The 17,223-nt window shown below is 37.6% G+C and overlaps 1 protein-coding gene across 3 annotated transcripts in view; it reads right to left on the bottom strand.

Annotated features, from left to right (window-relative positions):
- Positions 1 to 383: 383 nt before the first annotated feature.
- Positions 384 to 17,223, bottom strand: part of LOC139934758 (uncharacterized) — a 37,473-nt gene continuing 20,633 nt past the window's right edge. For 2 of the 3 annotated variants that reach the window (XM_071929160.1, XM_071929159.1), the window contains exons 12-20: positions 9,396 to 9,625; positions 8,945 to 9,113; positions 8,187 to 8,445; positions 7,737 to 7,895; positions 6,723 to 6,858; positions 6,343 to 6,451; positions 5,714 to 5,835; positions 5,159 to 5,423; positions 384 to 4,740 (exon numbers count right to left, since the gene is read on the bottom strand). In XM_071929160.1, coding sequence (XP_071785261.1) covers positions 4,556 to 4,740; positions 5,159 to 5,423; positions 5,714 to 5,835; positions 6,343 to 6,451; positions 6,723 to 6,858; positions 7,737 to 7,895; positions 8,187 to 8,445; positions 8,945 to 9,113; positions 9,396 to 9,625 — 1,634 coding nt within the window. In that variant the 3' untranslated portion in view covers positions 384 to 4,555. The remainder of the gene's footprint in view (positions 4,741 to 5,158; positions 5,424 to 5,713; positions 5,836 to 6,342; positions 6,452 to 6,722; positions 6,859 to 7,736; positions 7,896 to 8,186; positions 8,446 to 8,944; positions 9,114 to 9,395; positions 9,626 to 17,223) is intronic. The other variant, XM_071929161.1, reaches the window with a different exon arrangement.

The raw sequence follows: 17,223 nt of genomic DNA, 5'->3' as shown, positions 1-17,223 counted from the left end.
AGACCATGTACATGTAGGTGGATCTGGTGTGTACAACTGACTGAAGATGGTGTCCCTGTCACAAGTCTATTTCACAGGCATACTTGTACATGTAGCATGACTGTAACACTTGATAGATAGATGCATAATATACATAGCTTGCACAATCTTGTCCCCTCATTGCACACACATGAAATATAATACATCAGAAATGTCAAAGGAATGTACTACATTTCATTCTCCACCATAACAAAGAAAGTCTCAGAATGTTCTGGACTGCAGAAGATTGCTTGCAGTTCCTCAGCCTCCTTTGCATGCAGACCTTGGTTCTGTCTTTAAGAACACCATACTGATGTATCAAACTCAAAGTTGAAGTCTTCAAACCTCTATCAGGGCACCAGGCTATTGGAAGCAATCTGGGCCCAATTTTGCTTACAAGTTTTGTGCTTGGTAAAAATTAGCAGGATACCAGTCACAAAATTGATCATGTGGCATATTGTATCTTGGCTGGTAACCTTATTCTGGTAAACATAACTTTGTTGTGCTTGTACAATGGTGCACAAGCTTGATATAAGCTTGTGCCTTAAAAGAGTAGATGATAATGTGGCACAAACGATAGAAAAACGGCAAGTGTTCTAATTAGTAATTATTTGACATCCCATTGTTTTATTTTAAAGCTTATTTCAACAGTCCATGGACAATACAATTCAACAATTGAAAATGCATATACATAAATCGGGGTATGTTTATTGGCAATTATATAATAATTGTACAATTTCCCATCTCTGCTGTTAGTTACCTAGACTAATGGTCAAACCTTAAAATTCAAAAATTATCAAAATAAAATCTCTTGTTTGACTTTGTAAAATATTTATAATTATAACTGTTTTGAAGACTTATATTAATTCAAATCTTCTGGTACTGAGAAAACATGTTTCCGTAAACTCAAATCACTGAAAATTTTGAAAGAATGGTGACTAGAATTTTAAAAAAGGGGATAAGTCTTTTACATAACAATGTTGTAATGTTTTAATCTGCTTTTTAAAAAAACACCATGCGAGGCAATATTTTTACTTGGGTATTGTGTTCATTCACAGTTTTCGCCAAAACTTAGCGCAGAAATAAGTAGCTTCTATGATTGATGCAAAGTCTAAACTGACAAATTATGCCTGCAGTTTGTACATGTTTCAAAAATGTGATTCGGAAAATGTTTCAAATCTTAACCCAAAACAATTTAATGCTGGTAATAAAAAAGAGGAAACTTCTTTAAAAAATACAGTGGTTTTAAAGTCTAGTGACATCTCTGACCATTTGACATTACAGCTCTGTGTAAATTCTGAATAAAAACTAAAGTATGTGTATTTAAATCAACCAATAACGTTCACAGTCATCAACCATATTGACTTACTCCATTATTTGTTATTAAAAAGTACATGTACTTTGTGCCTGAATGACTTTTGAATTCAACATCAAGCACAAGTAAGGGAAGGGCGGAACTTAATCAAACTCCACCAATAACATTCCAAAGAATTTTAGCTATCATTCACGTATTTTTTATTATTGTACAATGTAGAGTGTATTTACTATTTCACGTCGTGTAGGCCTACACTTTGTTTGCAGCGTGCATTGATATTTAGTTCCGTCATGCGCTAATATACATGTATAACACTATTAACAATAAATTAACATTCCATTCCTTTGCTTTCATATAAAAAGTGAAGTTATTTCATAAATACTTTGCGCTAATCATGAAAAGAATCTACATTATATGTATGCTCGATTAGAAATCAATTTGTGTACAGTTCACTGGTAGTGAGGTTACATTGACATGGTGAGGTCATTACTTAAGATAATACCAGAAGAACACGAAGAATGTCAAGCTCTAACGAACCTTCATGGGAAAGGCTACTTGTCGTCAGTGTCTGGTGTGCACGCCCTCTATGTCAGCCGTAGACATAGAGTAGCCATGTGACAGGGCAAAATTATCCAAATCAACCATTGGACAAATGTTTGAGAAACTGAAATTTGCCATACAGCTTTAACGCCTCGGTACAAATAGGCACAGATACCAGAAGCTCTATTTCAATGCATCATATCCAACACCATGCCTAGGCTATGCATCCATGTTTTAAGGTCAACCCACAAGAAGGCCATATTATCTCAGGTCATAATACATCAAGTAATGCACAAAACATCCATATACATCATAGGTAATATCCAGTACAATTTCGATACAATTGAATACAGTTCCTTCTCTTGTGATAATCAATTTGTTTTCTTTTGTTAATGTTTATGCAAAGAGATAATCCTGTCATATCATAGCATAGAATATATACATGTCATCAATTTGTTGTTGAACAGAGCAAGAATACGTCATCCCAAACCTAAGCAATTTTGTCCTCCAAGTTTGTAGGTTTAGTTTTTCTATTGTAGTATAAACACCTTGAAGTCCAAGAGGGCAAGGGCATCAGGACATTTTCTCCTTTGTAAAGGGCACACTATGAGTGAACTTCTACTTGAGCACTTCAAGGGCACCAAGGCAATGACCAGGGGGCATGGAGGCAATTGCCATCCTTGCCTCTGTGAAGTATCAGGCCTGCCACCTCTTCTAAAACCAAGACCCAGGCCACAAAAAAAGATCTTGAGAAAGTGGACCAGGTCACAAGACCTACATCATTGGTTCTATAACACTATGTACAGCAATGCTGTCTGGAAGTTAATGTACATATAATGTATGTATTGTAAAGTTTTTAGCATGATTCCAAAATCGTTTCCATGCACCGCTGCTTACTCGCTGACAGTTAGTTTTGCGCATGTGCGAAGTTGTTGACGAGCGCTCTCTTGAGTCAAAATCGTAAACAAAACATAGCCTTTCAACCGTTGAAAACGATCTGGGGGCATCGCGATTTTTGACCAATTAAAAGCCAAGATGGAAAACTAAACATGAATATGCAATGAAGTAAGTTGCGATGGTCGGATTTTGAGTCGAATTGATCCTTCAAAATCTACGTAATGTGAATTTTCTTGTTGAGAAATAGACCTCACACGTAAGAAATATATAACAACTAATGTTTTCCACTCAAAATTGAGAGAGCAAACCCTTTGAAAACAATTCCCTGTTTATTTTTGTAACACATGACGACGTTCTGGTGAAGCATTTTTATCAAGAGTAATGTACACAAGCATTGGGCAATTGTCGCTTTTTGTGACGTGTGCAAACTGTAATAAACATTGTGCATTGTATGCGTTTGTTTAGTTTGTATGTGAAACATGTGGGCCGCGTCAGAAAAACGTTGGTGGAATCCCACTGATTTTAATTAATCCAGAGGGTTTGCTGCTATATAAATGGAATAATTTGATAGAATAATAATTTTCCTCTACAACAAACATTGTTTTAATATCAGGGAAATTCAATTTTACTCACAAACGCCAACAAAACTCATCGTTAAAGTCATAGAAACATGCACAAAACAGCGATGGGGTCACTGCTGTGAATAATTTATCTAATGTTGGACTTTCTGATAATCTCGCGCATGCGCAAAACTATTTGGCACTCGATGTAGAGCTCTGAACAGCGGTGCATGATATCTAAATTCTTAAAGGTCCTATGAAGTGGTGTTTTCTCACATTACATTTTTTATGGGCTTTATGTATTAATTGAGATTAATAAATGATAACACTTTCTATCAATTTTTATGACTTGTTTTAAGAGTTGTAATTTTGAATTTATTCCTCAAAATTTGTTGAATCCATTTTGATATCGCCTGGTGGCGTGCTTTCATGATGTAGAATGAGGCACATAATGACAATGTACATGCAGTGACTGACAATTTAGCCCGTAGTATCTTTCACTGGAGCCGCCCAAATTCATTGGTATTTTGGATCCGATAGGAATCTGTGTAGACTGCCTCCGTCTTTAGATGGAATTTTCCAGAACAAAAGCCAAAATGATCGTTGTAGGTTTCTTGCAATACTTGGCCCTGTTTTACATATAGATTATTGTAATATTCCCTTCAAGACAGACTCTGCCCTTCGCTGTTACCTTACGCATGGTGACCAAGATTGTTTCCAAGACTCCATCCAACCCACATTGATCATTATAGGTTTCCTGCAAAACTCCGCTCTACACATAGACCATGGTAGGTTTTCATCCTTGCCCTTCAATTGTTGACCATGGTCGGTTTCCTGCAAAAAATCTCCGCCCTTCACTTGTTTACCAAGGCAGTTTTCCTTCAAAACTCTGCCCTGAACATAGACCATGGTCAATTCCATCCACCTGACTCCACCCTTCACATGTGGACCATGGTTGGGTTTCCTTGAAAACTCCGCCCTTCACGTAGACCAAGGCAGGTTTCCTTTAAAATCCACATAAGATGGTAATGGGAGGTTTCCGTCACCCAGGCCATGTCCAGTTCAGCCCGGCCTCAAGCAACCAAGTGGGAGTTTGTTAAACCTCCGACTCTCAACAGCATAACTGTGAATTTTCTTCGAGATTTTAGCCTTCCGCTCCTGGACTCGAATCTGCAAAGCTAGACGACACATAGCAATCCACACTTAACTCATTACAGTCCAAATACTATACATACGTGAGTTTTCTTTCCTCTGTGTTGGAGTACATACAAATATATGCATCTCCAAGAAGTCGGGTCATAAGTTCAGGCAGTTGTTTCTTCTCAGAAGATTCAACGTTCTTTGGGTCAACCCAGCTCCGTAAATCTTTCAGGTGTGTTATTTGTGGGATGTTGTAGCCCTGTTGATCACCTATGTACGAAGAATGGAACCATAAAAGATTGTCAATTGAAAACTTCATACATGAAATTAAAAAAAAATAGTAAGTCATTAAAGAATTCAAACAATAAATGTATTGCAGTTGTACAACTTTTAAAATTATGTTTCACAATTATTGTTGTTTTCCATTGAGTACATGTAGAACATTATTGAATTGGTATATTCAAAGTTAGTCATTACTTTAAAAAGTCAGTACATACTTTTCACTTTTTTTAAGAAATGTTGACCTCTTAAAAGCAATGCCGATTCCGAAGGAAAATAGCTTATGAGTTACAAATGTCCAAAGCCCAGTAATTGATTATGGCCAGGGTTTCAATTCTATTCAGGCCAGAATAATATTTCATAAAGTAATAAAGATGTTTATGAAGTAGACCATGAGAAATAACTTCACCTTGTCTATCTGCCATACTGTCGAAGAACACCCATTCAGATTCACTCTCCCTCCCTGCTTTGACAAATGAGACGTAGTGACTTGTCCTGATACAAATGACGGCAAATAAATCCATGAGTTTAGGTTGGAGCATCAGCTGGCGATGCTCGTCCACTGATGCCTCATCGTAACCTTTTCCCATTGTGACAGCGTAAAAATCTTTCAAGAAAGCATCTGGTGTGAAGAGATCTGTGGGCTTGTGGTCGGATCGTTTTGTGCTGTGCGTCTACATTGGAAAAGAATAGGTTGAATTTCATGTAAGTTACAAACCGATAAGTGTGGGACGAGACTAACTAAAATTAATTTAAAATTTACCAAGTCAGTTTCCGCTGAAGTTTTTACTTGATATTAAATAAACAAATTTTTACAATAAAAAGCAAGACCTGATGCCAAAGAAAAAATCTACACAGTTACTGCAAACTGAATATACATTAATACCTCACCATGCAAAGCCTAAAAAAGTATATTGACAGTTGTTGCTTTTTATATGACTTAACATTTCACAATATGACTCACCGTGGCGAAGCACTCCGCACAGTAATTATTGATGTGTACACTTTCAGATAAACGATCGCTGGATTTACATGGTTTACATTCGTACACAGCAAGATTTCCACACACCATACACTGCCTAGGTTCTGCACAAACAAGAAATAAAAACAATAAGAACAATGACACTTTCAATAGACGGAGCAAATTATGCGCGCATTCGAACGAGGCGCCTACATAAAAAGAAAACAATATACAATGTGAAATTGAAGAATTAAAAATACGTGTAGTTAAATAAAACCAAATGTAAGTCTATGGAAACAAGTGTAACTTTAGTTCAGGAATTTGTCGAGTGATGGTATTTTATGAAGTGTGACAGGGAGCTTATTCCACAGGGCAGGAGCAGCTTTGGCAAAAGCACGGTCTCCGTATTAAATTGATCAATTAGGAAATTAGCAAGATGACCTAGGCCTAAATTCCTGGCAGTTCTTACTTGCTCTGCCATCGTACAGTCAACACAAACACAGTCGCAGTAACAGACTGTATGATTGCATAAATGGAAGTCAAGGTACAAGTAGCGAAAGGTTTACACTTATTAAACAAACATAAATTTAAATGTTGCCAATTCAAACAAAGGAAAGGAACACTTTACTTACGTTCTTCAAGAATGTTTGTGATGTCCAGTTGAAGAGAGGGCACAATGCGTTTGTACATTTTGTATTCTTTGCCGAATCGAGGCATCTGTACGATGAGACAAGATGGAACCTATGCAAAGAAGATTTTTTTTAAATTGTGTAAAAAGAAATAGCCAAGAATTTATTTGTGGGGGACCTAAATTGCTTTAATGCTCATCAAATGTATGCATTATACACATTGAACATTACAATGTATATATACAGGAATCATGAAGATGAAAGTAAAATAATACATTTATTCGCTGCTTAATACTACATTTCTAGTCGCTATATTTATAACCAGATCATCAGTACATGTGAAAATAGCAGTAACCAATGGTGACACTTATTATTTCACTTACTTCGGTGAGCTTGAGGTCGTTGTCCTGAAATGACTGCAGAAGAAGTTGCTCCACTGTAGGCACTCCAAAAGATTCATCTTTATCCATGAAGATTTGGTAAATGTTGGAGTGATCCACTTCTTTGCTCACCCCATGTCTAACAAATTGTTTAACCAAAATGAAAGCAGAGTTATAATGAGGGTATTTGAGTAAGAAACCAACAGCCGATTTCACAAAATGCTTGGATTAATCCTATCTTCCGTAAGGACAAGTAACTAGTCCTAACTTAAGATTAATCTTAAGGTCTGCATGCTACAGTGTAGGGTTGGGACTCATCCAAGTCCTAAGATTAATCCTAAGTTAGGAAAAGTTTGGTGAAATCAATGGCTGGCTTTCTGCCAGGGCCCAATTTCATAGAGCTGTTTAAGCAGAAAATGGTGCTTAACAATTTTCTGCTAAGCAGAAATGAGCAAAATACCAGCCACAAATTGAACATGTGCATTGGTAGTTTGGCTGGTAACCTTATTCTGGTAAGCATAATTTTGTTGTGCTTAGCTACATTTTATGCCTAAGCAGCTCTATGAAATTGGGCCATAGTGAGTTAGCTTTATCCCCAATACTGCATCTTTCCCTTGCCTGGTGTAAGTTTCCAATTCCTGCCTGGAGTTTTTTAGTCTTAATTTTCTTGTTTATAGTCACTCGCTAAGATTTTGTTATCGAGCATTTACACAAAACACAGAACCATCCAAAGGATAAAAGCAATATTAAGTTGTCTTGGTTACAGACACAAGTGTCAAGACTAGGACCTACCCCGACACTCTGCTGATCAGAACCATCAGAGCTTGAGTCCGGTGCGCTTGACTGCTCGACCACAACACACCAAGGGTGCGTTTTCACGATCGTAAGCAAAAAAAGTTTCAATTCAACTGGCCATTGGTTGATCACCGGCCATTGACCGAAACAGTAGTTGGTTACGACTGCAAAAACGCAGCCCAAAAGTAGTATAACAATGTATGCTTTAATCTCAAGTGTTACCTGATGTTTAGCAGCGGTTTGGACTTGAATACTTCGGAGAGCAGTGTATGCAGGAATTCTTCAGGGTCTTTCTCTTGATCCATCAAACCTTTAGTGGTGCCAAGATTGTCTAAATGTTCTCTTAGCTGAAGCACTCGATCCGCTCTCACAAAACCATTCCTATGTAAAAAAAAAAAAAAAAAAAATTAAAACAAATCTGAAACTGAAACATTGAAACGATGGCACGTTCATCTTTTAATAACCCTCGAAGTTATTAATTCCACGGAGCTCGTAAGTTTCCCAACTCAATTAAATAAAAGTATTAATTTTGTCCACGTGATTTGTATATACTACTTGTTGACATACATAAATTACTTGTTATTATTTGATCTCATTGGAAGAGAAGGGGCCCAGGGTTCTGCCCCCCCCCCCCCCCCAAAGCCCCAAGTTGATTCACTGACTTGAACTTACTGTCTTAACGGGTTAACAATGCTCTCTCTAAGTATCTTCTGTACATCAGCATACAATGGAAGATCACTCTGTCCTGCCGTACGCTTCAAGAGTGGATCAAACACAGTGTTGTAGGCAAACATACTGAAGAGCGTGGTGTCCAGGTAGCAGGAGTTCTGATCTCCCTGTATTCCCTTCTGCATTCCCACAAACTCCCTCCTTAAACTAGGAGGCGGGTCAATGTAACCCGGCACTTCCGGTGAGGAGAACCCGCCAAAATCTGTCCAAGGAAGTTAACAAAACAAAACAAAATATCACAATTAACTACCACAACTCTCTCTGCTGTAGAAGTAGTTGGCAGACGTCTGTCGCAGAGGACAATGTCATGTTTAGAAAAATCTGTCAAGGACATCTTCCTTTCCAACAGTTAGTACTGATATTTAGTACCAACAGTTAGTACAAACACTTGGTATCCATATTTAGTACCAACATTTAGTACCAACAGGTAGTAACAACAGTTAGTTCCAACAGTTGGTTCTGATATTTAGTACCAACAGTTAAAACCAAAAGTTGGTACCAACAGTTGGTTCCAACAGTTAGTAGAAATAATTAGTACCAACAGTTAGTTCCAACAGTTAGTACCACAATTAGTACCAATAGTTAGTGCGAACAGTTAGTAGCAATGGTTAGTGCCAACAGCTAGTACCAACCGCTAGTACCAACAGTTGGTACCAACGTTTAAAACAAACAGTAAGTACCAACAGTCGTGGGCCTTTTACCTTGGCTTGTTTGACGCTTGGCCACTTTGAAGGTCTGGGACTGAGATGGGAATCGTGAATCCGGCCTACATTGTGAGAGATGAACAAAGAGGGCTTTGTGAGGCTCACACTGAAAGTAACGCTGCTTGTTAAAGGTTCCATCCGTACCGCCATTCGTCAACGGAGTCTCCTACATTTAAAAATAAAATAACAATTGATTATATGCATATTAATTAAGCACTGTATACTCTGTACTTTCCTGAGTCCTGAGAAGTGTCTTACTAACTAAACCACCGAGATTGCCCGGTGGCTAGGGGCAGTTCGAATCCTATGATTACATGCATGTATTATTCCCCTTTAGGTTTGCTGTTATTTCAAACATTTGATTTCAGAAAACAAATATATTCTTCGTTTGACGTGCTTTCTCGTTCCAGTGCATGCGAGACTCGCACAGTCTATACACAATACTTACAAGTTCAATTCCAGCAACTGGCTTGATACTCTTAGATCCATCAGGGATCCCAATCCATCGGATAACTCCATAGGAATTGGTACTATGCGTGACCTCTACCATGGAATTGACCTCTAGGTCGGGGTATGGTTTGACCTCGGTTGCAGAGACATCGTCAATCGAGTGGTAGCCTGCTTCAAGGGAGAGTTCTTTGGTGACAGGTTTGATGTCTTCTGCATTGTTGGAAACTGCTATATTAAAGAGAAATCAGTGATTGACTGTTAATTTCAGATTCTTAGATATTTATATCGTGGCCCAGGGGTCTCACACATTGAACTCTCGAAATGTGGGTTCCAATCCCGTTCCTTGAGCCAGACACTTTCTATAATTGCTTCTCATCACCAAGGAGAACAGATTGTTGGTAAGAATGATTAGTAACAGTTGTAGCAATTTGACTGATGCTGGTGCTGCATACTCCACAGGAGTTGAGATGGTGTAATAATTGCGTAACTCCCAAATGAGAAATTAAAAAAAAAACAGGTTCCTTTACATACAAAGTTCATGTAAATTCCTCTAGCTTCAATCATGTTTCAATATACGACATATTCATTTACATTGTAGTGTACATCATAGACAATATGAAACACAAACACCCTAAGCTTATTCCTTCTGAACCTGAAAGTAAATACACTGCACATTTTCGCAAGGCCATCAACCGTTATATTTTATGAGCTGTCTTCTTATTATGAAACCAGGAAAGTTGCTTGAAGTTGTTTCTGCAATTTGCTTAAAGATACAATCAAAGTAACCTGAGAAAGTTTCAGCTGAAAACATTGTCTACTTGTTTAGAAAACAGCAAAAAACTGCCAGAGTATTATCATCTAGAATGTCACAGCCATCCAGTTTGAGGGGTGACAGCGGGTACCAACCACATCTACAAGCCACAGCATTCTCAAACAGACACCAGTGAAATATGAATCTCCAAAAGTCATCTCAAGCCGCTCTTCAGCGATTCAAATTTGTTGGGTAAATTAATTCTTTCCATTAAACCAAACACGGGCACTTCAGACCTAAACATTTTGCAAGATGCTTCAATGTACTACCATCACCATCTTTATAACAAAATGTGCTTGGAGATGAATATTACACAATTTTTACACATTTATTACATAGTATTATCTTTCTTTTTTACCTTGTATTTTTCAAGACAGCGTGGCTTTAATAATGTGGATACATTACATATTCACAGAGTGATGTGGATACATTACATATTCACAGAGTGATGGGGAGTACTTTACGAAATACCCAAACTACTATGTCATCACGCATCAAGATGTTTCCCTATTTTGTAATTGACAGAAACTAACAGCACACAGTCACAGTCTGGTTTTTTTCCTAGAGCTTTTCCACATGCCAATTCGACTGACATTCAAAGAAAATGTCATCATTACTATAAACATGTTTTATTGTCTGTTGTTGTTTTTGTGTTTGTATCTATGTGTGAAAGCTTGTGTAAAGTTCATACTAAATTAACTAGTATCAAACTGCAAAAGAGTTGTTCCAAATCTGGAATATATATATCCCCGACAAAATAGTTGCATGGTGTGTTTATTGGAATCGAGAGGAAGTTGTAGAGTTTGTCTAACATTTCATAATGAAATTTTAATGCTTTGTGTTCTATTAGGCCCTATTAATGTCAAAAATTCCATCCTCTGGTTAAGCAAGCTTTGGTAAAACCATAGAGCTGAGGACCCTAGCTCTATGGTACAACCCTTCACCTGCACTGCCTGCACGCCAGGCATTTGCTGGAATAAATAATCCTGCATAAATAAATAATCTTGAAAATAACTGTCTCCACAAATTGGTTTGAACCCCCCTTTTCAATCCAAATATCTACCCCACCTCCTAATAAGGACAACTCTATGGCTAATTTACTTAAATTCAAAGGCTTTATGTACACGTTTCACAACTTATTGGTATTATGTGGATGTATATTGTTGGTAGAAGGACACCTTTTTTGTCCTGGATGTTTTCAATCAGAAAAAGGATGAATTTCCTATTTTTGTATTTATTACTTTAGAAGGAGAAAGCAAAACTAATAAATTACCAGGTTTGTAGAATTGAGAAGCCTAAAATATGGGGATATTAAATCAATCGTCAAAATGGTGCCAAGACAAAGCCAACAGCACTTGAAACTTCTAGAATTTGGGGGAACAAAAATAAAATTTAAATTTTAAAGAGGATGTGGTTAAAAAAAAGGATATAGCCAGAGATGATCAACTTGCTTAACTGCATTTTTTCTCTCACTTAATCTAAAGACTGTCAAGTCTTGACATGTCACGTCATAATAGAGAACAAACTTCTGCTTCATGTGGCTAACGACAACATGTCACGTCATAATAGAGAACAAACTTCTGCTTCATGTGGCTAATGAACACAAGTAACCATGGTACCAGTCCTTGACATGCCACGTCATAATAGAGAACAAACTTCTGCTTCATGTGGCTAACGATGACATGTCACGTCATAATAGAGAACAAACTTCTGCTTCATGTGGCTAACGATGACATGTCACGTCATAATAGAGAACAAACTTCTGCTTCATGTGGCTAATGAACACAAGTAATCATGGAAACACCCAATCAAACTTTTATCACTTACCTTTTAACCTTTCTTCGCAGTTGGGTATAACACACCACTGTAAGTGTAAGAAATTGCTCAACATTCTAACAGTCTACACCTATCTGTGTCTATTTACACCTTGTAGGATGCAATGTCATTTGCTTAATGTACGTATCTTCCAAAACCAGTTACAATTAAAGCTTTCGAACTCTGCAAAGTAACCAAACAAAGCGCTGATTCACAAATAACGTCTGAAACCAAAAGCAAGTTCCAGAGGCTTTTGTTTTATGTTGAAACTAAGCTTCCATTAAGTTATGTTTCCATGTATGTACAAGGGACATGGTTGACTACTGCACGTATGTTTCCCTTTCCTGAGTTGATTGAAATCCAAACAAAACGCCCATAGAGACTGGTAGATACAACAGGATACTGACTAATTTCCTTTTTATCGGTTGTATCATCAGAAACAATGAGGATGCTATGACAACTCTAGCAGAATGGCAAATAATCATAAGACAGCTTACTACATGTACATACTACGTATTACATGTACATACTACGTATTACATGCAGTATCTTATGGGAATGCCTCATATCATTGAAATGGTACACACACTCATTAAGTCAGCAAGAGTTGCAGTTAATGGGGGATTACCCTCTTACAGAAACGGGTGATTTATCAATATCACACACATTACACCATGTAAGGTATCAACTGTTACAGGGAGGCCTGGATAACAAACACAACGCTAGAGAACCCTTCTGAAATCCATAGTTCATTTCTTTAGAGCCATTTCACACAATGCAATTTACAGGCTTGCAATCAACTTTTTTTAGTTACACATATTACACAAATTATTAGTCAAGCTTTAGAGAAACAAAAATTTGATATTGATGGAAATTTAACAAAACAAAAAATATCCTTGCCAATAGCAAACAAAAATTGAGTTTTGTTTGAAGCAATTTCAAGGAAGCAAGACCATTTTTCTCTCCAGAAGCTAGCAATTGCACACTGGTCGAATTGTGGAGTAGCAGAAAGTGCATCAGCCAATAATACAAACAACTTTTGAAATTACCTGCTTATCTCATTAAATTTTGTTGTGGGTAAAAATGTGTTATTTTGCCCCAAAACCAACTTCCATCCAACTATAAGAGTGATTAATTGTCACAACTAAATGAGTAAGCACAGAACAATTCTGATTTCAGAAATAGTCTGCCAAAAGGGCAAAATCATACATGTGACTGCTGTACTAAAATGGCCTCCCACAGGAAATTACTCAACATTATTTTCTGCTTCAAACAGAGGAGCCCAATTTCCCTGGAAGCACAAAAAACCTTTTAAGCACAGAATATCATTGCTCAACAGAATCAGGTTACCAGTCCAAAATACTTTGAATTGTTGTGGTCGGTGCCCAACTAAAAATTTTGTTTAGCAAAGACAGTGTTGAGCAGTATTTTCTGCTTACAGCTTTATTTTGGACTTGGTTTCTATCACTAATTTAGTCCAGAGCCCAGTTTCCGAGAGATTCTTTTGCCAACGTTCCCACAAAAAGTAACAACTTTACTCATGATGTAAAGTGATGTAAATGCAAGACAGACTAAGTATCATGGCGCATCATCTGTGACTGTCTTCTGTTAAATTTTGGTTCTCAGGAAACTTTGAAGCAAATCTTTTTTCTTCCAGAAGCAGCTTTAAAAGCTGTTAAGTTTTTGTGCTTACAGGCTTTTATGTTATTGGGCCCCATTTGTTACCAGTGATAAGTGTCATCTATTTTAAAAACCAAACAAAGTTAAAATTTACCGCCTATATCAGGTCTCCTCATGATTACCGATCCGATTTCTTGAAGTAGCTGCCCATTGAGCAGACGACTGACTAACTGAGGACTGCTGCAACCCATTAGAAAGGCGTCAGGTACTTGTATTCCAGAAGTTTGAATAATGTGTTCTCTCATCGCTTCTACTTTTATTCTAAACCTCAAACCCTGAGATCTCTAACTGTAACCACTAGATATTGGGGCTTCCCCATTTTCATCATTCCTCTTTTGCAAGATACGGGGGCTACAAGTTTTATACCACAGTTTTTTTTAAAAGAATGAATGTCCACTGAGTGAGTGTGAAGAATGGCATCTCTCTGGTGAGTTTTTAGACTATCCACTCACTAGAATTCCTTGAATACCAACTCGCTATTCAGCCAGTCATTATCAGTCACTCATAAAGCCATCAGCTGACAAGTACAGACTTGACATGTAACCCACACACAAGCAAAATGTACATACACCATCTGATCTATTATGATAGCTCTATGACTCTATGACATACACCCACATGATGTATTGTTATAATGAACAGATGACTGTGACCAACCATGGAGTACCAATCTAAAATACACAGGCTATATTTACATGTATGAATATGCATTTGCTGTGATCATCCAATAAAACCCCACAGAGTTTGCATAATGTACATTGTAATTGATTCACGGAACTTGTGGTTGGTCGGAATATGATGATGAAAACATTATGTGTGACAGGAGGGGAAGGGTTTTGTTATCCCAAACTTAGTACATTACAACATACATAGAATGTAACATGCGCATTACTGAAATTGCTGTGTACATGTAATAGTGCCCCCAAGTTGATAAAATCATGAATCTATGGCCAATGTGTTCCTGCTCTCCCTTGCTCATTCTCCAAATTGGGACAAGCAGTTTGTGGTTTTGCCCTTTATGGAGTGAGGTGACTCCATTGTGTTCTCAACCCTGTGATGAACCCATAGAGGAAGGAAATAGTTCAACCATGGATAGATATGCCATGTAGGCAGCAGAGTTGTTTACAGCACGTACACATGTGTATGGCCTACACTGCTGAGTGCGCTTTATGGCAGAGTCGTTGCACCACATAAAGTGTGTCAGCATGAAGGGTGAAATATAACTATGGACGTACAATGTAGTTCAAATACACATAAACAGCTAGATCACTGTGTGGGCAATTGCTCCATGGCAATATGCACAGGGGATTTTTCAGTTTGACTTGGCCTGTGAAACTCATGTGGGTGTGCAGTTTTGTTTTCAATATGTCGACTGTGAAAGAGCACACGCCCACAAAATGCTTTACGCCTAGAGTTGGGTAACTACATGTAAGAGGGGGATTTCCTATTTTGTCGCCAATATTTTGACGAAAATAAATTGCTTCAATACAGATATTAAGGCCAAATAAAAAAAAATACCAGTTGATTGTCCAGATTTTTCAAAAAAGAGGAGGATGAGGGCCTTTTTATTTATTATTTATTATTTTTTTCCAAGATGGCCGCTTAGTATTTCAAATTGAACAGGCCACAAATTCTTCAGTTTGAAACACCGCAAACTTATTTTATATCTAATTGCATGAGGACCCGTGTTAACAGGGTCGGATCATTACACTAACAAGATGTGCTAGTATCTGGTAGGCAGTCACTAATATTGTTTTATGAAACAGACGGTTACGCGTGTTCGAAAGCATAACGTGAAATGAAAGTATGGATTTTATTTTTACAAAGATCGAAAAATAAAAATTAGTAAAACAAAAGGATGCGGCCCCAAAAAAGGATGCGGGAGGGAACGATCAACTGGCATTTTTTTTTATTTGGCCTAAGGTCCAGGTGAATGATTTCGGCCAGTACTTTTGCATACTGAACTGTTTCTGTGTGCACTGAATGCTATTATTAATTAGCAAATGATGATTTTCTTTAGTAAGAGTGTATTATATTAAGCCTACTGTTAAATTTACATTTAGTGTAGCCATTTGTTCTGCTATCTTAGACAATATATTCTAAATGTTTGTATGAAATCCGTATGTCATTTTAAGATTTGGTGGTACAATAGTTGGGTAGATTTGGCTGTAGGTATTGAAACAACACAGTGCAATATAAGAGTTTCACCACTCACAAATGGCTAATTTACTTGAGGGTCATGATAATAAAGCCTGTACCTTGGATGGGAGGATAAAGGGCTAATATTAAAGGGAGGATCAAGGGTTCTGATTATCGCAAATTGTACCCTCAATCGACAGGATTGAGGGTTGTGATAATCTTAACCTGTACCCTCCAATCGGAGGATCAAGGGCCAAGATCAAAGGGAGGATCAAGGGTTCTGATTATCGCAAACTGTACCCTCAATCGACAGGATTGAGGGTTGTGATAATCTTAACCTGTACCCTCCAATCGGAGGATCAAGGGCCAAGATCAAAGGGAGGATCAAGGGTTCTGATTGTTGCAAACTGTACCCTCGATCAACAGGATTGAGGGTTGTGATAATCTTAACCTGTACCCTCCAATCGGAGGATCAAGGGCCAAGATCAAAGGGAGGATCAAGGGTTCTGATTATCGCAAACTGTACCCTCAATCGACAGGATTGAGGGTTGTGATAATCTTAACCTGTACCCTCCAATCGGAGGATCAAGGGCCAAGATTATGTGCTGCGACATTCTACCAACTGAGCTATCTAGCCTTAATGTAAGCAGCCTCCCGATTCTGTCAAGATACCTTTGTCTGTGGATGCCATTCAAAAGCCATTTTTAAAGACAATGGACACTATTGGTAATTGTCAAAGACTAGTCTTCTCAGTTGGTGTATCTCAACATATATGCATAAAATAACAAACCTGTGAAAATTTGAGCTCAATCGGTCATCGAAGTTGCGAGATATTAATGAAAAAACACCCTTGACACACGAAGTTGTGTGCTTTCAGATGCTTGATTTCGAGACCTCAAATTCTAAATCTGAGGTCTCAAAATCAACTTTGTGGAAAATGACTTCTTTCTTGAAAACTATGGCACTTCAGAGGGAGTCGTTTCTCACAATGTTTTATACCATCAACCTCTCCCCATTACTCGTAATCAAGTAGGTTTTATGATAACAATTATTTTGAGTAATTCCAATAGTGTCCACTGCCTTTTAATCCAACTGAGTTTTTTGTTTCGGACATGACCCAAGACGGTTTAACAAGACAATACCTATGATACTACAGAAGAGATTTTGTCAAATCAGTGCAAAAAATTCCAGACTCTGATTCCAGTTGTTTTGCGTAAATCACTTTATAAAGTTTGGAACTATGAAGATATCTACAATAAAAAATATTAAATTGATATCTACACTTAAAGCCATTGGACCCTTTCGGTACAGGAAAAAAAACAAAAGTTCACAGATTTACAAATAACTTACAGGGTTTACAGAAGGTAGTGGTGAAATACTT

Source organism: Asterias amurensis, chromosome 3 (assembly GCF_032118995.1).
Source record: "Asterias amurensis chromosome 3, ASM3211899v1".
NCBI lineage: Eukaryota > Metazoa > Echinodermata > Asteroidea > Forcipulatida > Asteriidae > Asterias > Asterias amurensis.
Note: the sequence above shows the minus strand (reverse complement) of the source record. Positions and strands in the feature narration are given on the sequence as shown.